The 27,534-nt window shown below is 38.6% G+C and overlaps 2 protein-coding genes across 2 annotated transcripts; one reads left to right on the top strand and one right to left on the bottom strand.

Annotated features, from left to right (window-relative positions):
- Positions 1-10,896: 10,896 nt before the first annotated feature.
- On the top strand, positions 10,897-17,423 carry LOC117375984 (secretory carrier-associated membrane protein 1). The gene is made up of 9 exons (XM_033972385.2): positions 10,897-11,119; positions 11,680-11,760; positions 12,672-12,776; positions 13,214-13,322; positions 13,441-13,569; positions 14,491-14,650; positions 14,730-14,831; positions 14,906-15,023; positions 15,103-17,423. The coding sequence occupies exons 1-9, from the start codon at positions 11,063-11,065 to the stop codon at positions 15,259-15,261; spliced, it is 1,020 nt and encodes a 339-aa protein (XP_033828276.1). The 5' UTR covers positions 10,897-11,062; the 3' UTR covers positions 15,262-17,423.
- A 38-nt stretch (positions 17,424-17,461) lies between these two features.
- Positions 17,462-27,475, bottom strand: LOC117375985 (LHFPL tetraspan subfamily member 2a protein-like). Its single transcript, XM_033972386.2, has 3 exons — positions 27,368-27,475; positions 18,694-19,320; positions 17,462-18,355 (listed from the first exon to the last, which is right to left on the bottom strand). The coding sequence occupies exons 2-3, from the start codon at positions 19,103-19,105 to the stop codon at positions 18,099-18,101; spliced, it is 669 nt and encodes a 222-aa protein (XP_033828277.1). The 5' UTR covers positions 19,106-19,320; positions 27,368-27,475; the 3' UTR covers positions 17,462-18,098.
- Between the last annotated feature and the right edge of the window lie 59 nt (positions 27,476-27,534).

Genomic DNA, 27,534 nt, shown 5'->3' on the forward strand with positions numbered 1-27,534 from the left:
TAAAATTCCAGTCCAAGCAGAAACATGATGATTATTTGTGATTATTTATGTTACGATTTGTTGTTTTAGTGTGTTTTTTATTCTGGAAAGCACGTAATTACCTTGTGTACAAATAAACTTGCCTTGCCTTAACATGAACTCAAGTGTAGCTCCACCAGAAAAGTTCCAAAATGCAGCTTTAATGCTCTTATATAATCACATCTGTAGTTGTCCAAGTAACTTATTGAAGACTTGTCTTATTTGTTCAAATATAGCGTCCTTTTCTACCATGATGACCCAGGCCACTCAATACTCATCAACAGGCTGGACACAAGCTGGTCTTTATCACTTTGTCCCTTTTATATGACTCCCAACCTTGGCGGAGCGACCAGTTGCCTGAGTCCTCATTTAGTTTAGAGCGACTGACAGTGAGCGGCTCTGATTGAGGGGATCCATTAGGGATCAGCCCGAGGAAAGGTGCAGTGATGGATGAGACCAGCAGTCACCTTCAGAGCTCACTAACAACACCTGTATCCTCTTGGTGTCGCACACATTCGCCACACTGTGCTGACATATCAAAAGTACACAGAATAATATAAACAGGAGCAATACCAGTACAATACAACAATACAACAATAGGAGTAAAGCAAGAAACTAAGACGGTTCCAGCTTTGGGCATGAATCCAGGTCGGAGCTATTTCGTTTATGTATTTCTTTATTTTTTTGCAATTTTTGGAGTTATTTTGCATGGATCATTGCTTATTATTTTGATTATTTCTTCTAATTAAATGTAGTAATTGCTTAGTTTACAGTTTATTTGATTAGAGGGCACGGGTTTGCATAAATAGGTGAATTCGGCGGGCATATGTGTGTTTTTTTTCTCTCTCTTTTTGTCTTTTTATGATGCCTTTGCTGCTGAAATGTGTCAAATAAACCATCCCGAAATGTTTCTCCTTTGAACATTCATTTGCTTTCTGTGTAAAGCCGAACCACAACGTCTGTGTTTGTTTTCTAAGGACAAACTGACGCTACATCCCAAAATACATCAACTAATATGGTTTTGTTTTTATTTTTGTTGCTGTTCCTCGTGTTGAAAGTAGTACGTTTTTATACTACATTTTAATCACGATAATGTAATCTTTAAATGACATATTTTGAGCCTACATTATCAGTCAGACAGAGCCAAATTGTTCTGCTCTTGCCACTATTAGTAAAGCCGTAATGGTAGTGAGTTAATATTCAGCAGGTTAAGAGCTCTTAGCTGTCTTACAAAATGATGGTCCATCCACATCCACCATTTAAATCTGGATGTGCTAAAAGCTTCTGCGTTTTATGGTTAAACATTTTTCTTTTTTGTGCATGATTAAGTTTATTTTTACATCACATCAGACAAACAGTTTGATAGCAAAGTGCTTACAACAAATGTATGTATTTTAAGGAAGAATAATCTTAACGCATTCATAATTTCGTCACCACAAAACGAACATTTGTGATTCATGTTGTCTCTATTTTTTTCCAAATTGGAGCCACTTTAAGTTTTCAAAAGCAGAAATTGCACCATATTTTTGAAACTTCTAGATGTTTTGTTCTTCTACGGTTAAAAAAAATTGTGACACCTGTTTGCAAATCTAAAAAAATACAAGTATTTTTATGTAAATTGAATACATTTTCTCCTTTCTTCACTGGTCTGGACAAACACCTCAGACCGAGAGACAACGAGTATAAGGGTATTTACCAGACACTGACCAATGAAAGAATTTAGGACAGGAATATCGTTTTTAAGAGAGAATTTAATAGCCATAATGCCACACGATTGGACGAGAGCAGTAAAATGCGATGCAAGAATGGCTGTGAGAAAGAACGGCGAAAACAGTGGAGGAGGTCAGCCAAGCAGTGTTAGAAAGAGAAGCTAGAGTCTGATGGGCACCAAATGAACAAATTATGACGGGATCCATTTTGCCGGATGGGGGTCACCCTCCCTCCCCCTCTCCTCCTCTCCTCTCTTCTCTCTCTGACAGTTCAATTTCCCCTCTCGCCTCCCTGCTGCTGCCTGCTAATTGTGAGTGAAGCCTTATCATTGGGCCCCCCATTCGCCGTCGATCCCGAGGATTGCGGCGCCTCAGCAAAGAGACCAGAATGTCAAAATGTTATCTGAGAAAGGAGCAGCAAAAAGACAGAGGTCACACACAATAAGGCCCATCTGAATAAAACCTGCTGCAAATGCCTCATGTGCTGTAACTGTATTCAATGGGCTGTTTTCACTCATTTAGTTTATACAGTGCATTCATGAGAGATAACTATTTGTAATTGTACTATTCTGTTGCACTTTTGTATGTATTACGTAGGGATGGAAGATTAATTACAATAGAATCAAACGCTGCAATTTTGTGAAGTAATTTCCTCAACAAACAGCAACATTTCCTGTCTTCGTTTGCATTAAAAAAGCTTATCTTGTAGTTTAAAAGTGTGCAAACATGTTCTGAAATGTGCAGTAGTTTATCAGTTCATAGCTCAGGATTTTTGTCAGTTATTAAAATGTGAAGTTTGGACGTAAAACATGAATCACAAATCTAATCGGAATCACAATGGCTGTCAGAAATATCGCAATTACCAGTAGATATTTTTCCCAAATGTTCATTATTTCAGCATGTACTTTGTCGTGCTTCAGACAACGATTATATTTAAAAAGGTGCAGGTCTTTCTTGCACTGGATTTGCCCCATTTTCACTGAATAAAACAATTCCTAAGGTAAGTAGTGTCACAGATTGGACAGACAAGACTCGAGCAAAGAGTCGCTGGTACATTTGTAAAGGGCGTGTTATTTAGCGATAGAAAAGGCCAACACACACTGAAGGACACAGCTCATCTCATAAATATTTGAAAATGAAAAATTTGGTTCATCTTTTCCTTTTTAGCAGCACTGGTCCCTGTGTTCACATGAGACACATTGCAGAGCTACAAGCCAATTTGAGAGCGAGGGGAGCAGCTGGCGGCACGGGCTGGAGTGTTTTAGTGGTCAGCTGATGGGGCTGATCCTGGGTCAGAATCATCCGAATGTGCAGGAACTGAGAGGGCGAAACAGGACAGAGCCACTGACCCCAGACGTCCCCATCACAGAGCGAGAGGGGAGGAGGAGGAGGAGGGGAAGGGGAGTCCGACCACAGCACCTCATCTATATATTCTCTCAGGTAATGAGGGTTAATCATTGGTTAAGGATTAACAAGGAGCAAGAGTATGATAGGCAAGCACTTACCTTCTGGAATATAAGTTTAAATCAACCTCATTACAGCTGATGTAACTCAGCTCCAGAGCCCTGCCTAAAGGGAAATTCATTAATGCTGCCAGTGGAAAAATACTCTTTGAAGGAAATGAAGCTGCTTTCCCAAAACGCATTTGTTGTTCCCGAATATGTGATATATTTGGTTATAATTGGGCCATGTATTTTAACAGAAAGGGTCATACGTGCTATAGATTAGAGCAGCTCGATTATGGCAAAAATATAATCACAGTTATTTGATTTGTAATTTAAATCGCATTTTGAAGTATGTCAAAATGAGATAGCACAGAAAGTAGAATGTATATGTAATATTTTATGACACTTCCATCTACGCACCCGGGATTAGACGAGGTTTTGAGTGGAAATTCATGTATTTTTCATTTGTAATTGAATAAAGTAATGGTTGAAATCACAATTTTAAATGTGATTAATTGCACAACCCTTTTATAGATAGAAGCAGCTGTTTTGTGTACTCCTGTGTGACTTCATTCTTCTATTTCTACTTTCTCTTCACTACTTGATAGAACATACTGTGTGCTGTATTATAACTTTAACCTACAGGGTTGGTCTTGTTTATACACATGCTTGTAGGCTATTACCTGACCTCAGAGACAAGCTAATGGTGCTATGCATTTAGCTAATATTTCATGATCGGCCCTCCACTGCTGGGATGATCTGAACGCTATTAGTAGCTAATGGCTAAATACTTTTTGGTGCTCGGTGGCAGTGGCGATGCCGTCCCAGTGAGAATCAGCCAGCCCGTTTAGCATGACCACGAGTGAGTGTGATAGAGACATGAGCGAGATAAGGCACCGGTGACCCCTCACACAGACACACAAGTCCACACACACAATCACACATTCACACACACACACACACACACACCGTGCGGACATGGTGACCCCTACACGCTTGATGAGACTGGAGCTGATATGCGAGTCAGACAGAGTCACATTTGTAAAAAGCGATAGCCAATTACGGAGGCCCGGGCTGCTGGATAATAGCCTGCCTGTCATGGGTGTGTGGCGCGTATGAGAGTGCATGTGTGTGTGCTCAAGCACGCAGCCCCCAGAGTGAGTACGGCCTTCCTATTCTCATCTATTTGCCCTATATCTCCATTTCTTAGATATTAATTTGAGAGCCGTGCCGTGAAGCAGGACAGGTCGTTAGTGTGATTCATTTGGACCTCATCCAAAATGTCGAGACAGAATGTAGGGTGTAGGTGCTTACAAAACGTGAGCTACAGTGTTTAAGGTTTTATCAAATAATAGAAAGGTTTTAATACATCGTCAACTCTTAAATAGATCTAGAAGTAGCTATAGTGACTGTACTGGACCACACACAACCAATGTCTCTACCGTGTGCTTGGTTTTAATATAAAGGTTTAAAATCTAAATCTAAAACCAATAATCTAAATCTGCAGAATAGATATATGTTTTGCAATAATAGAAGTCCCCAGAAATGCCCAAACTGGTCAATAAAATACACAAAATACATTTTCTGCTTCATTTTACAGTGGCAAATACTGCAACACTTTTCTGATAGATAAAAAAAAAAGTTAGGAATTTCAGCATACAGTTGTTTTGTTAAAGGGATTAAATAAACTTGAATGATCAAATCTGCTGTTAAATTAAAGCTAGAAAAACTAAAACTAAAAAACTAAATTTAAGTTATTCATTCTTATTATAGCAAACCAGAGCCCCATTTTTTTACTTTCAGTATTTTCATGCAACATTTGGTACATATTATGAGTTCTACAATAATAGAGATCATTATTTCCAAAGCCAAAACTGGTCAATAAATAAACAAAATTTCTGTTTCTCATTTCTCTTTCAATGTTTGTAACAATGTATTTGTATTTTCTAATAGATAAAGAGTTTAAAATTAAACTTATACGACATTCTATTTTAATGTGTTTAATATATGTATTTAATGAGATTGAATAAACACGAACAATCAAATCTGCAGCTAAATCAAAGCCATTTTAACCAAACCAACATCTAAAGCTCCAGACAAGGCCCTATCTTCTTACTTTGACTGAGCTCTGTGAACGTACCATTTCATACCATTATTGCCTCGTCTCAAAACAGGCTAATTTCCAATGATCGGGCCTAACATGATAGCTATAGCTTTCCCAAGCCGCTGAACGCCTCTGTGACGGAGGTGTTAGAGTGTGACAGCAGTACTTGCCCTGTACTTTCCACAGACACATGATCTCCTCAAGGACTCGGAGCCGCAGTGTCCAGCCACCTGAAACACAGCAGTGAAGGCGCATGAGAGGAAGGGAAACTACTCCAAGGAGAAGTGTATGGATTTAGTGGTCTGCTGCTGACACATGGCTTTGAGTGTGGTAGAAAAGCACTTTACCTCTTCACTGCTTTTATAACATGTAGCACTCCATAAAGCATGGTTCAGTGTCACGCCGCACCCTATAGACAAACTATGCACTGAGAGAGACAGCGGGGACGTGGTGTCGAATCATGTAATTACACCGACAAAATCGAACAATGCCGTTTTTTAATCATATCCTAATTTTGATTGGCAGAGGTGAACTTTGTAGTGTGATAAAATTCTGGATTGAAAATTGAGTTTTCCGTCTGACAATTCTATTAAAACAGGGCGTGAAATGGCAAATAAACACTTACTAATTCACAAAGCTAAAATGCTATGCAACAAGTAATAATTTGCTCAATTAAAAGCACCACGTTGACTGAATTTGAAATCATTTGAACTGAATTAACTGTTTATTTTACTTATTATCATTAGACACAGTGTTGACAACCTGAAAACATTACAGACCAAGCCAAAAATGACACCTGCAGTTGTGTTTTATTTAATTCAAACTATTTTTTATCACATTTTCCTGGAGCTGCAACCATCCTGACGAAATTTTGTCTATTTATACTTTTTGTAAGAGTGAAGAAAAATTAAACTACACGGCGCATTATAAAGAACTGTATCAAGTCTCTCACCGTAACTATTATTTATTGATAGTTTGGTGAATTGCTAACTTTTAAATCCAAACAATGAAGTTATGCCGTATCGTCTACAATCTTGCACCTCTCCTATTCATCTCTGTAATAGAGATGCTAGCGCTGTAATGCTCGCCGGGAGCCAAGCATGAGATTGAGGATTTCTCACACACCATGCATTATTCATAGTCCAGAGCAACAGAGTGTGTAAGATGAGAATTACACAGCATGAAGAGAACAGGGGGCAGAAATGGGAAAGAACGGGGTCCAGGGGGCCTAGGGAGGGAGAGTAAAGGTGAACGAACCGGAGGAAGGCAAGAAACCACAAAACTAAGAAGATACTGGACACTGTCAAAACTCTATTTCCTATTCACTTCTTATTAACCTCATGATTGTTTTTGAAGTCAGCAAACAGTGGGATAGAGGATATGAGTGTACGACCAGGAGCCCAGATAGCTCCACGAGATTGGCTCACAATTTGCATTTATTAAACTGGCGCCTTGCGAGGGGGTTTGTATGCCGAGCACAAGCGGAATAGTGAGCAGGAAATTTCAGGGTTCTGTTGCGATTCGTGTCCATCTTTCGTTCCTCATAATGAAAAACAGTGGGAAGTGCGTCAAGGTTGGAATTGATTTGTTTAACAATGGAAATGAAACAAAGTAGGAGGCAGAGGCAAAATAGGAGACATACTATGTTAAGTGAAAACTCGAGGCCAAGAAATTGCAAGATTGGAGCTGATACAATTTTGCAAATGACTTGTCTGAAATAGTATGCCCCATTTTTTCAAACTTTTAAAATTGATCAATCGTTACATTTTGAGTCTAATGCAAACATTTTTCATTTTAGCTCATTATAACAAAGGTAATCGGCAAGCATAATTTTCAATAATAAAATCAATGTAAAGTGGGTGTCATTATTGCGATGGGCACATTTCAGTGAATGAGATCAGACATGTGTAGATTCCTTACATGTTCGTGCTATACCTGGGTGCAAACTTGTCTCCTCAGGCTTAGCCCTAATGACAACAATGTGATGCTTACTGGCTCTTTAAATTCCTAGTGATGAAAAGCCAGTATTAATTTAGGCAACAGATTTCATTTGTTCAGAACAGGAAAAACAATATAAATCACTTTTGGAATGATTAGAGTGAGGCTTGAGTTAATACAGTCCTGATTAGGGCATTATGCTGGCTTGTTATGGACACACAGGGTGACTGACGGTAATTACTGTGGGTAATAGGAGACAATGCCCCAGCACAGTCAGCACACTTGCAGCGAATTTATGTCCTTTACATTAGACTGCATGTACGTACACTATATTAACAGAAATCAAGCTTATTGTCTTTGTTTTGACCACTGCCTGAAAACCTGCAGAGCCAGCTGACAGTAGCACAGGGTAATGAGCTACACACACAGAACTGAGGGTGAAAGAGTCATGGCTTTGTTTATGATTATTGATATCCTTAGACAAACATATTCAGCCGGATAATAAAAACAGATGGCACTAGGTGAGGCAAATATCAGCCTGTGGAAAATTAGAGATGTGCTCAATCAGCAAATCGAACCTCTGTGCACGACTGCACACAGCCCGGTGCATGTACTACCACATACATACAACTGAGACATACACAGAGGAAAACCACACAATACACTAACACCTGCCACAAAAGTACATTTTATGCACATTGTCTATTTCAAGTTGGTGGTTCTCTGTCATGGTAGTGGACCCACTGATATGGAGCTGTAAATAAATCAAATAAAAGTTAAAAAGTTTATACTGCACAGCAACCCACAAACCGATGAGTGATCTGTTTGAATTTCTCAAATTCTACAAATTTAAGTTGTTACTAAGTGTCACTTTATTGAAATTTTAAAGATGGAGTCAATTCAGTAAAACATCCATATGCCAATGTTAACTTAATGATGGGAACCTTAAAGCAGGTGTGAAAACCAGATCTCTCTGACAGTTTAGAAGCAGACATAAGGCGCTCAATGAGATGTGACCCATTAAAGCAATGGAAAATAAGTGTAGCACAACACTGCACTTTATTCTCCTCTTCACACTCCTTTCACTTTTTCTTTATGATGGCAATTTCTTTCACCTTCTTTGCATCGGTTTTAACCACACCATTGGTTTTGCAAGAGCCCAACATGATTTGAGAGGCTGAGAGCCCGTCCTGGTTGTTTTACAGCCCAAAGGGACTACGTCAAGGCTTATTTTATGAGTGCATGCCTCTGCTCTTTGCATGTTTATTTCAAACATTTGGAACAAATGGCCTCCTTTGGTTGGAACAACACAGATAAATCTAGTCAATTCAATGGTGGGGAGAGCAGTGCAGGCCACTGATAGAGTGGCCCATTTGATGGCTGACAAGAGGAGTGCTGCATTATTCAATTAATACCTGAAAGGGCCACAATTTATGCAGCATTTACCAAAGCAGCCACTGTTGCACACAAGCTCCCAGACAAACAGAGAGCTGTGTTTGCATCCTGGGAAAAGACTGGACTCCCCTTCCATTTTGCCAAATCAAATATACAGTGAGAGCAAGCTAAAAGGCACTTTCAATCAGCCGTGCTGGGTCTGTCTGTCAATCTGGAAACAACAACAATCTAGCCTACTTGGAGTGTCTAGTCAACATCCATTCCCCTATAAATTCAATCAGTGAAGCTATGTGTGTTTGTGTGACAAATGGATGTGTGTGAGTCTACACTGAGATGTAGAAAAGGCAGATTTTACAAAATTGTTTTAACATAGATTGCTGTGACATATGCAGAGTGTAGTCAAGAGATATAAATACAACATTAGTAGTTGTTTTCATTTCAAGTTGTTCTAATTCAATAGTAACTGTGAACACACACAACTTTTTTTCCAAACAAACAATGTTTTAAAAGCAGAGGGAAAAATATTCCTCTACAGCACTGTGCAAACAGAAAGACTATTTGTAATAGGGCTTAGTATGAAAACCGCATGTGTTAAAAGAAAGAATAATTCAAACCACACAGTCACCATCCAGGAAAATATCTCAGGTTGACATCTAATATTGGAAGGCCAAGTAGCAAAGTTAACTGGCCTGAGCTAATGATTCTGATATGCAGAGCTGCACGCTGGAGTGATTGTGTGACTGTTTAAGACCCAAATGCAGCGCTAGCAGCCTCATCATAGACCTGCTCTTTCATTATTGGACCACAAATGGAAATGCAAATAGCTCGCTTTGCTGCGGACGCCTCAAATTTATTAAACTAAAAGGTTTAATTTCCATTTTTCTCCGCATCAGCTTTATTTATAAATGTCGTGCCCTATGAAGACCCAGTTATTTTCTCTCTCTCCTGCAAACCTCTTAACAAATCTGCTCATTAATATGGTAATGGAGAATCAATCGCTTTTCCGGTGACGGAGGGCTGTTTCCCTCTCACTGTGTAATGTAATCTGACTGGTCATCAGCACAAACAAATTCACACCCAGTATAGACTGTATATTTTGCTACACAGCAGCAGAAGTTATAAGTTATTGCAATAAGTTTTAAAGTCAACAAACACTAGGCTTGCAGGTTTAGCCATTCTGCTGGGAGAGCTATGAGCCTAGTGCCAGAATACCAGATGTTGCGGCATTAATGATCCATAATACCAAGTGCTGCTTGCCCAACCTTTCAGGGTCCTAAAATAACACTCATATCCCTTAATGAGATCCAATTATGCGCAAGGTTCTTATTCAGGGCAATATGAAGATAATTACTGTGGTGACTTTTAACACTGGGTTGTCATGTTGGCGGTGAAGAGCTGCTATCTCTTTCTTTCTGCCTTATAGATATTTAGACTGAACGGTGTGAAGTGAACTATCACAGTTATCCCCTGTGGTTGGTGACCTAATCAACATTTCTAAATGACCATGACCACCGGCTTGAAGCTATTAGCTAAAGTAGTTGTTTCCACACAAAGTCATCCATCGAGGACACCATTTTAGAAGCAAGTAAACATGATACTTAAGGAAGATTCTCAAGCATGTTATTTTCAGGTATATTTAATTCTGCTTTAAAACTATAGGCTTACAAGCAGGAAAGAAAGGAAGCACAACATAATTCCACATTCTGTAAGATTTTACTTAATAGCATTTGTTCTTCAATTGAAAGTTAATCTGGGTAAATGGTGCTTAAATGTTTAAATCACATTTACAGGCTGTCAGCTGTTCTGATGCTCTTCACATGGCCACCCTTCGTTTGAATTAAAATAAATGAGTACAAAATGAGAAAGGATTCAGAGAAAGGAACCACTGAAGACCTCCTGAATCATAGCTCCACCAAGTGGCCATACTGCGTAAAGCGCTATAAAAGGTAGGCCTACAGGTTTGATCATGTTCAATCCTGAAGACCCTGACAGCGCAGGTTCTGCAGTTTCACTTTTTCCTTTCAATGTAATTCTACATTCTGAAGAAACGATATAATCCAGAGTGATTCAGAGTAATCAGATTAACCAGAATATACTCAAATAGGTTTACACTAATACGCCATTGTTGTTCCCTGACAGCCCCACAACATCCTTGTATTATGACCTAATGATCAGGAGAAAGAGCACATCATTTGACCTACCTGTGCGCGAGCGTCACGCTGTCCGCGAGCGTCACGCAGTGCGCGAGCGTCACGCTGTCCGCGGTGCTGAAAGTGACGCACCGTGCGTCAGGATCACGCAGCCTCTGCCATCTTTGTACTGGGCTAAGCTAAGCGACAGGGCTCTCCATCAGCTGGAAGGGACTGCAGCCTGCAAAGAAAGGCAGTCGAGTCAAATCATTTAGAGCGTAGGAGAGCCCATTTTCTCATACAACCGACATTTAAACCTGAACAATGTCCGATTTCGACAGTAACCCGTTTGCAGACCCGGACTTCAGCAACCCCTTTCAGGTAGCGCGAGCTAAGACTGTAGCTCTGCCAATCCGCTATTTACTCCTCAATGCGCTCGTACCGTCATTTAACACTTACTCTGATGGCTCTCTCTTTTTCTTTCAAGCCCTGTTAGTGTTAGTTTACTGATGTTTTCTCATGGTTCTTTGTTTTGTTTAGAATAGGCCCGTTTTGAGTTGGAACCAAGATTAATGATTTAGCTAGTGATAGCCGCTGTCAGCGTTAGCTCGTTAGCCACTGCTCCTGTTAATAAACAACTGCACTTTTTAAGTTTAGGCAAAGTGTTCAAGACTCGTTGTCCTCGCAGTCATAATAATCACACTGTGACCTTCACTCAGCATCTGTCCTGTGCTTTTATACGTCTGTGTTGGCTGTAAACATGCTGACCAAAACATCTGCTTTTAGCCTCAGTAATGTAAAGATTAATATCCATTTAAGTAACAAGAGCGATGGATTAAAACCACCACGCGTCCCCTTACACTGGGCACATGCTTGATCCATATAATTGGGTTTATTTTTATGTTAATGATATTGAAAGTGCATGATGTTCTGCTCCATAGGATCCTTCGGTGACACAGGTGACGAGATCTGCCCCTCCTGGTGGTCTGGAAGAGTATAACCCCTTCACTGATGCCAGAACGGTCAGTTACTGTTCATCTTACACTGAAGGCGACCACCTGTCCCTCTTTTGTTTCTCCTGCCTGCCCATTTAGGCCCATGTCTTTACAAAATGCCCCACTTTATAACTGATCCCACATTAATTAAATAAAATGTGAGATTTAGATATAAAAATAAATGATATGGTATAAATTTTCCTGGGATCCTGTAAGCAGTTATTAACCCACCAAAAAATTGTGTACTTTTGAAGCTCTAATTTTGTTACTGTTGATATTTTCAGTGTATTTACAGTATTTTTTCAAAAGAAAAAGGTCTTAGGCTGAAATGTGTGTAATGTCACATGTTTATTATTATTTGTCACATGACCAGAGATGGTTCTGTAAAAGACACCCAGAATTCTCTCAAACAAAAGTCTAGTAATGTTATTTAAATTTAACCCAGAACAATGATTTTTGGTATATATCATATTTAGGGTTTCTAGTAATGACAAATACAATCTTAGTTACTCCCTTTTATTCTGGTCTGACTGTAGCATAGACAAGATGTTAATGGTCACAGTTGTGACCAGTGCGATAGAACTCTGTGCCATAGTATGAGGCAGTATGTCCAGGAGATCACATATTTCTTTACATATAATACATGTTTTATGGCTATATGAATGTTTTCAATTGATTTATATCCACCCTCATGAAAATCCATGATATGTTGGATGAAGGTGATGGTCTGGAACAAACTGTCCCTAATGAAAAATTAGATTTAATTTGTGAAATTTTCAACAGCTTTCTCTACAATTCACGTGTTCTATTCTAATGTATATTTGATTTGTGCTGATAAGACTACTGTGTTCTGTCCTACTCGTTTTGTTCTTAGAGACTATGTGAATAGCTGGCATCATAACCACTAATAATAATATGCTCCTGTGTTTTTCTTACAGTCGGGAAATGCCTCCAAATCTGCCCCTGCTCCTGCCCAGAATACACAACCTGCCATAATGAAGCCCACAGAAGAGCCTCCTGCATATTCACAGCAACAAACTCAGGTGAAGCAAAATGAGGTGATAGTCTTTTTGTGGAACAAATAAATCATACAAAATTATCGCTGGGCTATAGAATGTTTATTTATTTTTGGAAAGCTGTTCATATTTGTTTTTCACATAGTATCAAAAAACATGTGCTTACCTTATTTTGTGTTTATAATTTGAGATGTAAAAAATACTGATTTTTTTCTTTTTCTTCTTCATCCTTTTATTGTTCAATTTTTCCATCTGATTTTCTTTGATCAGCGTAAGAAGGTACTCTAGTAGGTGTAGTTTTATTCCTCCCTTTTTATCATGCTTCTACAAGGCCCCTTATTGTGTTTAACTGATCTTAGTGTGGTTCTCTAGTGTTTCCTTTTAGAAGAAGTTTAGTTTGTGGCCAACAGTTTGAGCCCACTCTTATGTTTGAGATGACGCCTTAAATGAATTGTTTCCATCAGGACCAGGCGCGGGCCCAGGCTGAGCTGTTGAGGAGGCAGGAAGAGCTGGAGAAGAAAGCAGCAGAGCTTGATCGACGGGAGAGAGAGCTGCAGTCTCACGGAGTAGGAGGTCAATGTCTAACTTTTTGAAAATAAATAGTTTTTGAGTGATGATGTTATACTTTTTACACCAACCAAAATGTGATGTGAAATGTGATTTTTAAATGTGCAAATGATTATCTGTCCAGGTCGGAAGAACAACTGGCCACCTTTGCCTAAAAAGTTTCCTGTTGGGCCATGCTTCTATCATGACATAGCAGTGGACATTCCTATAGAGTACCAAAAGACCGTCAAAATCATGTACAATCTGTGGATGTGTAAGTACATAATTTAAGCCTTCAATAACTTTTTAATTAGCCTGCTAAGTCAGACCCACACTCTCTGTATATTTTAGATAGAGGGTTTTGATTTGGTCCACCTTTCCTCCAGTGCATCTGAGCCAGAAAAAAAAAACAAAAAACAATCGTGCGATCATGTTTATTTCTTTGTAGTGACACATTTGTACTTTACATAAAAACACGAGTTGGTCGGTCCAGGTCCCGTGATTCAAACAATCAAGATGAATTACTTTGCTTCTGCTTTTAATTCTGTTTATAATGACCGTATAAACAATGTGTTTTTATAATTATATTATATTTATATTACATATTATACTTTATATATATTGTATGATTTTTATCTTTTGCGCTTGTCCGATTGGTTATTCCATATCTAAATGCCCATTTGCCTGTTAAAAGACATGTAATATTTACAGACGGATGCGCCAATCCTGCTTCTTCAGTTCCGACACCAATTTCGATGCTACAGCAGAATCTGCCGATGTTTTATATAAACCGATACAAGTTCAGGGACTGAAAACAGCATTTTTTTTTCCTTTTAAACTAAAGTAAAATAAGACAAAATGAATCCATATCTGTTATGTAGCTGTTGTTTATCTCTGAAGTAACCACAGAACAACTTTGTATAAATAAAATTTCAAACATTATGAGACTTGTTGGGCCAACTACGGCAGTCTGATATTTGGAACCTAATGTCCGACTAGATCGGTGCATCTTTAGTTGACGACCATTCACTGATACAGTACAGGGTCTGCTTGTGCCAAGCTAACTTTATATTATTATTCATTGAACGATATAACGTAAATACTATATAGAGTATTTATGTGTTTGTTTGCTCAAATCCGTTTTAATACTTACTTTAGTAAAAAGTGTTTATTTATGCGTTATTATTTTCTTCAGTTCATGCAGCAACCCTTTTTGTGAACATGTTTGGCTGCCTGGCCTGGTTCTGCGTGGATCCATCTCGTGGGGTGGACTTTGGTCTTGCCATGCTATGGTTCCTGCTTTTTACACCATGTTCTTTTGTCTGCTGGTACAGACCGCTTTATGGGGCTTTTAGGTAAGACAGACCCCCATTATTCATGTCTGATGCACTGTTTTTATGTTATGGCTCACCTCTAAGTGCTCTTCGTTTGCAGGAGTGACAGCTCATTCAGATTTTTTGTCTTCTTCTTTGTCTATATTTGCCAATTCGGAGTTCATGTACTGCAGAGTATTGGTATTACTAGTTGGGGAACATGGTAAGCTCAGTTTGTACTGTTGTAGTTCATTTCAATATTGAGTACATAGCACTGTTTTCTTGTGTTTGTTTTAGCGGCTGGATTGCAGCACTAACAGGTCTGAACAAAAGTATCCCCGTAGGCATCATCATGTTACTTATTGCAGCACTGTTCACTGCCCTTTCTGTGGGATCTCTCATCATGTTTAAAAAGGTTGGCATTGTCCTGATGAATGTGGCATAGTGTATGTGCATAAATATATGTGTAAAGGGAGTTGTGTGTTCTTTTCCAGGTACATGCGCTGTACCGCACCACAGGTGCCAGCTTTGAAAAGGCTCAACAGGAGTTTGCCACTGGAGTCATGTCAAACAAGACGGTTCAGACCGCTGCTGCAAACGCTGCAGCTAATGCTGCTACAAATGCTGCACGTGGGGCTTTCAAAGCCCCATAAATAATCATAGTACATACGTATGTACACAGTCAACTTACACATACACCCATAGACATAACCATTTCAGAGAAACAGCACGGCCCCTCATACTCTTATAACACTTTCTCGTTATGAATGCTGTAATGTTCAATTGCTAAACAAACCATTGTAATGTGTGAAAGAAGACAGAAATTGTCCCTCCTATCCTTGGTAAGAAAACTGCAACAATTAGCCCATCTTTAACTTCCTAAAACCACCAGTACACATCAGTTTTATGTTTTAGTCTCTACAGTTTTTACTGGTTAGGCTACAGGCTATTACTCACATTTGTGAGGAACTGGATAATTGGTTTTCATATTTAGCATATCATTCTTAAAGTGCAATGAGTCCATGTTTTCCTTTCTAGAACATGGCTGTGACGATATCTCTGAAATGTAAATGAAATGTATCTGCACTGTATATTGCCTTTTTCAGTAACCAGAGATACGAGTCATCTGAACAGAAAATGATTGTGTTCCTTGTGAGAACTGGACTTTTGTGACTCATACGTCATACGTCACTTTTATTGGCAAAGACGGTTATGTGCAGCTTTGCTGTGCTTAACTCCAAATTGACAGCATGATAAAGACATGCATGTTTAGCTCCTAAAACATTTCTATGGCAAGGTCTTCGTGTCCACAAAGTACTAGCCTTTTGTTGTAGCTACTGGTGTAGCTGGCTTTGAGGAATGTCAGACTGCTTTTTGCTGTTGGGTTTGGTAAGAAGTGAAGCTTCTGCATGTCCTTATGGCTATTCGATTAAATTGGCTTTGTTGGGCACTATTACTAACCATAATAATTGTACAAGAAATGGTCATCAGTGATTGAACATCAAACATTGTAGATTGAAGAATTTGTTTTATAATGGATTTTGAATGTGTGGTGTATTTTCCATTGTGCTTTTTCCAAAACTACTGAACACTAAAACAAATAGGTCAAACATGGATAACTCCAGTGGGTATCACTAGTATTGTCATGATTGTATCACTACAAGTTAAACTTTACTTTTTAACTCTACTTCTACATCATTTATGTCATTTTAAGTATCAGTATTAACTGTAGTTAGTTACTGCATTTTCTGGTTATAACTATTAAGGACACAGACCAGACCAGGTCATAGCAGAGGACTGTAGTCAGTATTCAAGTTCTGCCATTTGGTGAGGAGTCATTGCCAGGTTGAAACAGACTTAAGTAATATCATGATTTGTTCAGTTTTAAGCAGTGATTTTAGTGTTGTACAGACTTCTGTCACTTAATGAAATGACGTTGATGGCATCTTGTGTATTACCCTGGCTAGCACCGGAGTTGGTGGTGATAAGTGTGTGCAGATGTGTCAAGAACTGACTATTTTTGCTGCTGTTGCTCTAAATATGTGCAGACGAAATGCTTCTGAAAGTGTCAAGTGGTCAGTACGTTTCCATGTTATATTATTGGCCAATATTATAGCAGTATCTTTTTTTTTTTTTTTTTGAGAATTCTGTAATGAAATCATTGCACATCATTGTCCATTTTAGTGCAATGGCTTTGTTTTTTATTTATGTTTTAATTTAAACTGCATTTCAGATATTGCTCTGTTTGATTTAAATATACATGTCTGTGCTTTTTATAGCAGAAGTTAGCCAATGAGAAATAATTTGTCCTAGAAAGTGTGTTTGTGTTGGAGTGAATGGTGGTACGACTGAAGCGATCTCCCTCAAGTGTAATTCAGTGTACTTAAAAGCTGTGAGAAATCTACCAAATGTCCATATTTGTTTTTATGCGTGTTGTATGTTTTACTTATTTGAAATGATAACTTTGTTTTGGTCACACAACTTTCATGTCTGTCATTTTCACAGTTGTGTCAAGCCATGTGCGGCGATGTATCTATTTATGAAACCGGTCTGCAGTACAGAACGAATCGCTTGGATTACCCTGACATAGAACTGACGTTTTTGATCTGTGATTATATTATTCACTGAATCAGAGAAGATATTTGTCTAAAAGGGACACCTGTATATTTTGTAAAATTGAAAATTTGATCCACACAATCAATCATATGTAAAAAAGAAAAGTTACACACACTGTCTGGCCTTTGTCGCATGTGAAATAGTTTTGCGTTTTGTATATTTATGGTATTAACATGAATAAAAATTTGAAACAAGTCAGTCTAAATTGTGTTTTCCTTAGATACTTTGCCCATATGTTCTTTAGTTTGTAATTTAAGATAAAAACACAGGAAAAACATGTTCAAAAATCAAAACTTGTTCTGCATTTGGACATTTAAGTTATTCACACACTTTCTATTGTCATTTTTACACAACAGCTGATTGGTGCATCTCTAAAATGTGTTTTCTGACATACTTTCATTTATCTTCACAGTCTCACAACTAAACACGGACAGAATAATTGCACCATAAGTATAATATGTACAGTTTTCTAAAAAAGCAATACAAATGTGACACATTATTTACAGAGACCAAGTGCAATCCCCATTAGAAAGGTTTTTTTGTAGTGAATTAAGTGTAGCTGCTTAGAAGACAAAACAACTGTACTGACTTTACTCAACAACAAATTGTTGAGTAAAGTCCAATGAAAGTCTTATAACTGATTTTTTTTTTTTTTTTGTTTGTGGAAAATGCCCTAAAGAGTAGCAGGTACCAAGTTTGTACACAATTGTATAAACTGCATAACAGGTAAAATAATGACTAATTATTGTAATGTTAGTTCATAGAGAGCTGTTGCCAGAGTTGCCAAGACAAGCCTCTCAACTAAGCAAAGACGGTGTTATAATTTCATCTTTCAACACACTACCCTACCTCTCTATAAATACAAACTTAAGGCTCAAAGCAGGCATATGAGACTCTTCCCCTCCTCTATCTCCTCTTGTACTTTATCACTAGATGTAGCGATCTCTGCTTGTGCTGACAGAACCGCACACAGGAAAGTGGCCAGTGTTCCTCCGATGGCTGCGTAGAAAGCCCAGCCCAGGGAGCAGGCCGCAGGTCTGAAGGGCAGTGCCTCTGGACCACAGTAGCTCTTCACTTTGTCGGACCCCCATCCAGCAGGGTACAGCATCAGACCCACCATCAGGAGCAGCCCTGGGTGAAAACACGCCAACATGGTCAATGTGCAGCTGGTAGCTTGTTTATGCAATGTTGAAAATATGCTTGGCTTACAGGCGTTTTTTTTTGCTCGTATAGTGAAAATGTTACATAATCATGTCATAAAACAACTGGTGATTAATGTCAGTGTGCGAGTTCAGGCCTAAAGACGTCATTCCACTTGCATTGACAAGTACCAGCTAGCATTCTTTACTAGTGAGTGGAGATTCCAAGAAAATAATATTCTGTCAAAAAAGTTATTGTGTGAGTGGTAATTATTGAACCAATATGCATTTGTCATGTACTGGTTATGTAATGTTGTGAACCTTTCTCACCTCCAATGGCCTGCAGGAGACCACAGATGTTGAAGATGCTCTTCTTCAGGATGCTCTGGAAGCACAAGCTGAAGATGGAGATACAGGCCACACAGCCCAGCACTAAGGTCCCAGCTGAAAGGAACAACATGGCGGCCTGCCAGAAGCCGCTGGCCACCTCTCCGAATGTGGCTGCGTAGGGTCCACAGATGACCCCTACTCCCTGTGTGCCAATGTGAAGACAGCGACTGTAGAGCCCCAAAGATGGCCTGTACTGACTGGAGTCCACCCCCTCACTGTTTACACTGGCGTCAGAGCGAGGGAAACCCAGCAACCAATCAGGACTCATAAAGGCCACCAACTCTGCGAAGGCCACGATGATGCTGAGCAGGGTCCATAGCAGCGAGCGGCACGTCACGATCACATGACACATGGTGCAAACAGTCCACAAAGAGTCTCTAAGAACGTGCTCTGCTCTGTGAGCAGGTCTACGAAGAGTCTCTAAGAACGTGCTCTGCTGTGTGAATAGGCCCGGGGAGTGTATCCAGAGATCGATCTGTCCTTTTGTTTACTCTGTTTCACAGATCTCGTTCTCCTGTGTCCAGTTATAATGAACCAAAGCAGCTTCCTTCAGCCATGGCAGCATCTCTGAAACAACATTCAAAATAAGGTTAGAACACAGGTCCATGATTCACTTTGTTATGACAATACAATTTAGTCCTGTTACTGTTTGTTACTACATTGTACAAAGGACAGTGTTGATTTTACACAGTGACTGTGAGGAGACATAGTTCCCGACAACTTTAAAGTTACAGATCCTTCTTTTCCATCCAGCATGAGTCACTAAGATGAATTTACTGAGTGAATGTGGAGCTCCTCCTTGCTGTGCGTCCCTGAGGAGACCAGAGACTTCCCAGACAAATGCTGCTACAATGAGCCGCAGTTCCAGATGTCCGTAACAGTGAGTATGACTAACACGCAGCCATCTAGTGTAAATAATCATGTTTATACTGTCATCACATTACTCATACTAAGCCGTGTGCACTGAGCGGCCACAGATCAGTGCTGCTGTTGTCATGGGAATAAAGCATGACATGAGAACTGCATTTTACTGAAATAGCGGATATGAAGTAATCTTGTTAAAATATAAAACAGGGATTCTCAAATGATGGGTTTGACTGTGGCAATGTCAGGAAGCGCCTTTTGACTAGAACATAGCCGGTTCAGATCCTGCTCTAAGCTCTTGCTGTTTCATTGCCAACAAATGAAGCAGAATTTAATTAAATATAAAATCCCACAAGTATAAAGGCCCTATATTTTTATGATTGGAATCTTTCACAAAGTAGAGGTCGACCTGACCACAAATGAAAAAATAGTGTAACTTCAAACAGCCATAGATCAAAAAATGTGCTTAAAGGCGCCTATAATCCAACAAAATGTGAATGTAATGTAAAATAAACCACTAAAATGCAGAAATAAATCCACTTTTACCCTTATTTGGAGGATAGCACTGCAAATTTGTTTTTAATCAGCAGTTTTTTTGTTTGTTTTTTAACATTTAGTAAGAAAAGAAAATGTAAACTCAGTATTCTTATTTTGAATATCTCCAAAACAACAATTGATCGTGGTATTTTCCATTCTCTACCACCTTTAATTACAGCTGATGTGCCCAGTAGAAATAAAACAGAACACACTGTTTGATATAATCTGGGGAATTCAAACTGTGGCTGATTTGTTTCTCAGATTGGACTTCAAAACATGTGGTGATAATGACTGAATCTGGGCCATGACTGCGTCTAAAGAGCAGGTATGAACACGAGCACTGACATCTGAAACCACAGCGTATGACTGATGTGGTTCATTTCAACTTTTCATATCTTCACAGCGTGTTTTCGACTTGTTTTACTCTGATTTTGTACCAGTTTTATGTAAAAAGGTCCCAGCTTGTATTGACCTGCGACTGTGAGTCTGTTGTTCTTGTCGTGCGATTCCCGTGGCCTGAATGTTGTCATCCTCATGGTATTTGTTGTATTTTCCTTCCATACTGGCATCACAATTAGAGGTTACAGAAAACCTCTGCAATCTATAGTAAATACTGTAATTACTTGCCTCAGCAGCAGCGAACCTAAAGGGCAAAAATGAAGGGGCGCGTTCACAGACTCATTCAGATATTTAGCCAGTGAGACATGTTGGACGCCATTATGCTGCTTTTAAGATGATGTATGCACAAGTTATGTAGGTTTTTGTAACTTTTACTTTCCTACAATGTAAATTATGTGATATTTGTTAAGAAGAGACATCAGTGTGTCATTTTACTATTACTATGCATCATTTTCTCGAAAGGAAATGACACAAATAAACAGGAAACAACTAGGAAGTACCCGTGTCCGTTGAGTTTACTATCTCAACAACCGTTAGTAAGACTTTAAACATGCTTTCTTTTCTACTTGGTATAGTTCTGGGAAATAAACTGAACATCCCGCTCTCAGTCGAGTAATTGTGTGAGGTACTGGGAGATGTTTAAATACAACACATGAGTGATATTGTCAAAAAATTATATAAAATGCCTGTAAATATGTTCGTAAAGGTTCAGATAATGCACTGTTTTATGCAACGAACTATGAAATTAACCAAAAGTGCAGAAAAAGATCACTTAATACTCTGTAATATGTACTCTTCTCAACTTTTTCTTTCCACAAACTGCCACTTCACTCATGTAAAACTATGATAAATATTTAAATCCCCCCAAACATAATCAGAAAAACATGAACTTTAATGTCTAAAGACGATAATAGAACAACTCTATGAAATGTCTTCTCTCTCTGGAGGATCTGAAGTACACTGAAATGTAAGGAATGTTCGTTAATAGAATACATTTGCATATCGTATATATTTTATAAAACCAACCATCACCAGCACTGATGCATAAAGGAGCCATGACCTTTCTGTTTGTTGAGGCTGAACTTCAGATTCACAAGCTGATGAAAGCCACACACTTGTCCACTGGATCTAACATGGACCTGCTTGTTCCCACACCGCTCTGATGTATTAAGTCCTCTTCACCACAAAGGATTATATTCTTTCACCCAGGGCTCGGAGCCAACTTAAACAGTGCTTTCCAATTCCTAATTCATTCTCCTTGCTGCTAAGAGACAATCCCTTTTTCATGAAACAACAAAAATGCGACGTGGAAGCCAACAGTCAGTTAGAGCGGCCGCGCATTTGGCTGTGAACCTGCGCGGCCCCGTCTAATGAAGCGGAGCCCCTCAGCGTGGGCCCAGGTGCCGACAAAGAGCGACGCAGGAGGCATATGTGGGTCAGTTGGCCGTGGGTGAGGAGGAGGCCGCGCGGCAGTAAATCTAGAGTAATTGGTCTATGATATGAAAAGGGCTTCAATGGCATGCCAAGGTGCTGAGGTAATGAGTGCAAATGAGTAAGTACTGACAGTGGGAGGTGCTTGACCCATATCATTGAGTAACATGAGTGGACATTAAGAGCAGAGAAAGTACACAGACTTATGTAAACTTTCATAAGAGCAACAACATGCATAATGTATCAACCCACAACTTCTATAAACAATGTCCGCTCTCTGCTGAACACATCTTTTACTGTAAACGGCCTGATTTTAGACCACAAAGTTGACCATCTAGATTTAATTAAAGCATGACTGGGCCCCCCAATTTTCAGAGTTTCACCAGTTTTACACAGTTCCTTTAATATGATATTTCTAACCGGTAACTTGCACATAGATAACTTTTTAGAGCCTGTCACAAACGCAATTTTAAATGTTCTTAATTATATGGATTTTACACAGAAACTCACACTCTGGACACACTCTGGATGCACTCTGGACCATCACCCATGGCCTGTCGTTGACGTGACTGTGTCTGATGACGACTGCGTGTTTAACAAATATATATATATATATATATATATATATATATATATATATATATATATATATATATATATATATATATATATATATATATATATATAAAGAACAACAAAATGTAACAAAACTGTGAGAAATACAAGGAGTTCATACACACTTAACCCACACTGACTCCCTCTGCGTGTGTTTTGCAGAGCACATGGGAAACATAAACACGATCAGATGTCATGTTTTATCTTGTCAAACTACTGTTTTTGCACATCTGAACGTTTTCTGTATCAAAGAAAACACTGCACAGTTTTGTCCTGGTTAAAGCTGAGACTCTTGATAAAGACTCACTGCATTAACCAGGACAAACTGTGCAGTGTTTACTCTTTATCCCCCACAGGTCTGTTAGATCCAACTCCAGCCCCATTTTTAAGTCATTTTATGGATCTTTCAGAGACAAGCTTTTAAACATGATGAATCGCTCTCTTCAGACGAGGGTCTTTCCCGCTGCCTGAAGCGACTGTGAGGCCCCTGAACAAGAGACATTTAGATCTGAATGATTTTAACAACTACAGACCAGTATCTAACATTTTTAAGCACATTTTACAAAATTTGTTTCTAAACAATTTAATGACTCTTTTTAGATGATCACAACATTTTAGAAAAATCTGTTTTTAGGGTGAACCACAACATCGAGATTGTAAATGATTTTAGAGTAAATTATAATTCCCAAAGTGCTTTTGACACATTAGACCACACTGCTCTTCTAACATCTCAGCCTCAGGTGCTGTTCACAAAAGCTTCCCATCCTCTGTGACAGATAGAACATTAATGCTGAGTGTCGACACGTGCTCCCATCAGGTCAGAAAAATCACATGTGGCGTGTCTCAGGGAGCTACTTTAGGTCCTGTGCTTTTTAACCTGAACATTCTCCCACTTGTGTCATCAGAAAACATGGAATTACCTTCAGTTCTGCAGATGATACGCTGCTCCATGTCTCCTGATGACTCCAGGTCAGTGCTCTTTTTGCTCTTTTTGCTCTTTTGTAACTGCATTTTAAATAAAGTGAATGAACAATGCAAAAAAAATTGTATAGCAACTTTGAGCGTTGATGAATATATTATCATTACATTTTGTTGTAATCCAGCTACAAATTGTCACATGCCAGATTTATAATTAATATAATAATTCAGTGAGACTTCTCCTGAAGGTCCCTAAATACAGTAGTGTGGGTCAGATGTTTGCATAACTGTGGTGTACGCTCTTGTTCTGCTGCACTTTGACATCTGCAGTAGTTCCATTTGTAGAAATATTCTGAGGATACTGTTTATGCTTTGGTCTGTCCTGAGGTCAGTTCTGTGAGATTTACCTCCAAAAACTGGAATCATTGGCACTCATGCCTGTACCGCAGGAAATAGATATTATTACTTCTGTATCTCTTTTTATGTAATACTGTTTCCTTTTAACAGTATGCAATATATATATATATATATATATATATATATATATATATATATATATATATATATATATATATATATATATATATATATATATATATATATATATATATATATATATATATATATATATATATATATATATATATATATATATATATATAGTGTATTTGTTATCTATGGACCATATGTGCTCTCTGTGTCCTTAATAATAATAATCATCATCATCATTGTGATTGTTACCCCCAAACAATATTAAAATATATGGTAAATAAGAAATAAGTTACTTATAAGATCCCATAGACTAATTTTTCAGTCCATCTCATACAAAATATTTGCCACAGACATTCAAATGATCCTTTAGTGTTTCCCATGGGAGAAATCTGAACAGGGGGTCACATACTTTAACACAGAGAGAATATAAATATGATAATAGTACCTGTGGCTAAATGACCATGTGAGGTCAGTACCAAAGCTCAACTTTACTCTGATGATTTCATTAAAAAACTATTGACATTTTTGTCTTATCAGAACAAGGCGGGACTTAACGTAGCCTCATTCATAAAAGAATGTAGGCGACCCTGAGAGTTAATCTATCACTCGAGGAACCAAAATGTTTACTGTAACTTTCTATTTGTTTTATGAGGATTTGTAGTTTCTGCCTTGTATCCATCCCACGTTTCATTATTAAATAAATAAAAACTGTAGTGGTTATTTTAACATGACATATTATGTAGTATCTTAACCTTTATGAAGTAGATTCCCAAATGTTAAACTAGGTTGAGGTAGTTGATATTTCACATTATTTTTACAAGTACAAAACGAGACTCTTTAGTTTGAAGAGAGCGAAGGTGATCTGAGGACATCACACAGTCATAACACACAGAGATACAGAGTTCTGCAGCCTTGTCTTTTTCACATTTCATCTGCTCTTGTTAATACAAACTCAGCATAAACAGATCAAGATTTTAGCCTTGAGCGAGACAGAGTTGGAATTTGAGCAGCTCGAATCATGACTGCAGATTCACAGGTGGAGCACGGAGCCACGGCCGTGTAGAGGCTTGTAAAGAGTATATTTGTACAAATTATAAAAGGAAAGACAGGACCTGCAGCTGTGAAACTCTTCTTAAGTTTTCAGAAAATTTGTCATGTTAAGTTGACTCCACCAAAGAACAACAAGGTCTTGCCCCATGAAGCAACAGTGTTTTTTTTTCCAAGCTAAGCACTGCCATGTGGGATATTTGGCAGAGCTTTTCAAAGGAGGAAATAGGACATGGTCTGGTGACGGATCATGTCTCTGACCTGATGAATGATGCTGTGGGATCTGTTTGGAGCAGTTGGTTCAGGTCAGTTCAGAAAAAGAGGTTCAATTTGAGTTGTCTTTGAGGTTTTGAGTTGTGAAAATATCAAAATCTGTTCTGTTTTTAGAAGAAACATAATGATTTAATGATTTAGCAACACCACGACCAAAAAACTGTGACATTTTTATGCAAATCTTCAACGTCTTCTTTGAAATTAGGTTTGTTTTTTTTAAGTATATAGATTGAAACGACTTAATTTTGATTCATAAAACAAATAATCTTGAAATCTCTAACTGAAGTAGTATAATAGTGCAGGATTTGTAGCTCTGTTTACAGTATTTTAATAATGGATTAACACATAAAGGTTCTTTGTTGTAGTGGTTGTTCTCCTGTGCTGTTTTGATCAGTGCCAACACCAAACAGCTTTTCTAACTGCACAAACTGCTCCATAATGAGTTCCTTACTTGCAGCGATCAACAGTTCAACACTGAAAAGCTTCTGACAAACCTCTGATGTTTCAGGCTTTGAAACATCCAGAGCTGTAGTCGAATAAAAAAGTTCTTGGCCAACTAAAGACATGTCCTACCGATCGATTCGTCGACTAAAAAGAGCCTGTCAAAAGCTTTATGATCTGCCATGTATCTGACTCAAACTGCACTCACAAAGACTATAACTGTGTGAGAGTTTATAGTGTTTCTATTTAAAAAGGTTAAACTCATGATTCACTCCTAAATCATCAACCAATCAAGTCAACCAATACAGACACAGAGTCATAAAGAAAGAGTCATCACAGTGAACCACCCCAGAGACAATTAGATGAGACAATAAACTCTGTCAAACTTCTGTCTGTGTGAAAGTTAAAGTCTGAGATGTGGCATAAATAAATCATCAAATCTGGTTTTGGACATCTGAGAAAATTTGAAGATTGAGTATGTGATTTATAACAAAAAGCAATCAAAAAGCTGCAAAAAAAAATCAGATTAAAAATAAAACAAATGTGTAGAGTAATGGTCTAAAGAGGGGTACATGATTCATTAATTTGTGCCTCAGCAAAGGCGTTTCGAGGAGAGTTTCCACGCACTGTGAACGACATGTCATTGGAATAAAATAACAAATCAAATACTGAGCTCTTTTGTCCACACTGGCCACCCCTGTGCGTCGGACAGTGGAATGTGTCATTTGGTGCAGCTCACAAAGACCCTCAAAGACATAACACCACCGCCCCAGAATGCACCTCTTCATTCTCTAAGACCCGGCATTGACCACACATCCACCAGCCCTGACTCAGAGGAGGCCCCTCAAGGACCTTCAGTGGCCCCCACATTTCACTGACACAAAGCCCACCCCTCCTCCTGCTGCCTCGCTCTTTGAGTGTCCAAATGATGAACTATTCACTTGGCCTTCATTTGCACAGAAACACACAACTCAAATTCCTGCTCTTATATTTTTCCTTTTTTAATTGAGTTTAATTTTTTAAGTGATATTTTGGCAAAACCAAGTCCACTAAACCATGCAGTTCTTGCTATGGATAAAGTTTAGTAACTATTTGGTTATTGTTTACTGTTATTTTTAGTCAGGATAAATAGTCCAGGGTTTGTTTAACTTACACAGTATACTTTTTATGACATAACACAGCAGTACAGACTGTAGGTCTACTCCAAACTCTTTTTAAAATCAAACATGGGCAGAACAGTCACTTCATGAATCCAAACGCACAGTGCAGTGTGTTTGCATCTGCCTTTAATGTGATTAAACTAAAATAAACACTTTTCAGGATATGTCTTTTAGAGTCACTAAAGTAGAAACACTGTGTTTTTCTTCTTCATTCTGTGCATATTTGTTACTTATACAAGAACATATGTCCTACTTTCATAATAACTGTCTCCAAAATGCCATAAACTCCAGCCCCAGAGGCTATGGGCTCATGGACTGTCATTTCTGAAAAATTTAAGCTTCTTTAAATCAAACTTCAGTTACAGATGAGACAATCCCACAGGTTTAACCCACGAGACGCCCACAGTCTGAGGTAAATGTCAAAGTGTAAAACTTACAGGAGGTTTGGGGACGCTTGTCTTTGTTGTGTTTCTCCGCGGTCTGCTCTGTTCCTCTCAGCTCATTCACTTTGCCTGTTTCAGCAGCTCGCTGTTCTTCCCTCGTTTCTTTCATGGGACGTCCCACCGACATCTGACGCCTTCCCCGCGCCTGTCCCGCCTCCAGC

This window comes from Periophthalmus magnuspinnatus, chromosome 9 (assembly GCF_009829125.3).
Source record: "Periophthalmus magnuspinnatus isolate fPerMag1 chromosome 9, fPerMag1.2.pri, whole genome shotgun sequence".
Taxonomy (NCBI): Eukaryota; Metazoa; Chordata; class Actinopteri; order Gobiiformes; family Gobiidae; genus Periophthalmus; species Periophthalmus magnuspinnatus.

What these genes read in the sequence shown, in the direction of transcription:
- LOC117375985 (XM_033972386.2), bottom strand. Translation starts at nt 19,105, where the DNA reads ATGTGTCATGTGATCGTGACGTGCCGCTCGCTGCTATGGACCCTGCTC. An exon ending in TCTCCTGCAGGCCATTGGAG is followed by an intron (nt 18,356 to 18,693) that starts GTGAGAAAGGTT and finishes GTTTTCACCCAG; the next exon opens with GGCTGCTCCTGATGGTGGGT.
- LOC117375984 (XM_033972385.2), top strand. Translation starts at nt 11,063, where the DNA reads ATGTCCGATTTCGACAGTAACCCGTTTGCAGACCCGGACTTCAGCAAC. An exon ending in GCAGTCTCACGGAGTAGGAG is followed by an intron (nt 13,323 to 13,440) that starts GTCAATGTCTAA and finishes TTATCTGTCCAG; the next exon opens with GTCGGAAGAACAACTGGCCA. An exon ending in ATTACTAGTTGGGGAACATG is followed by an intron (nt 14,832 to 14,905) that starts GTAAGCTCAGTT and finishes TGTTTGTTTTAG; the next exon opens with CGGCTGGATTGCAGCACTAA.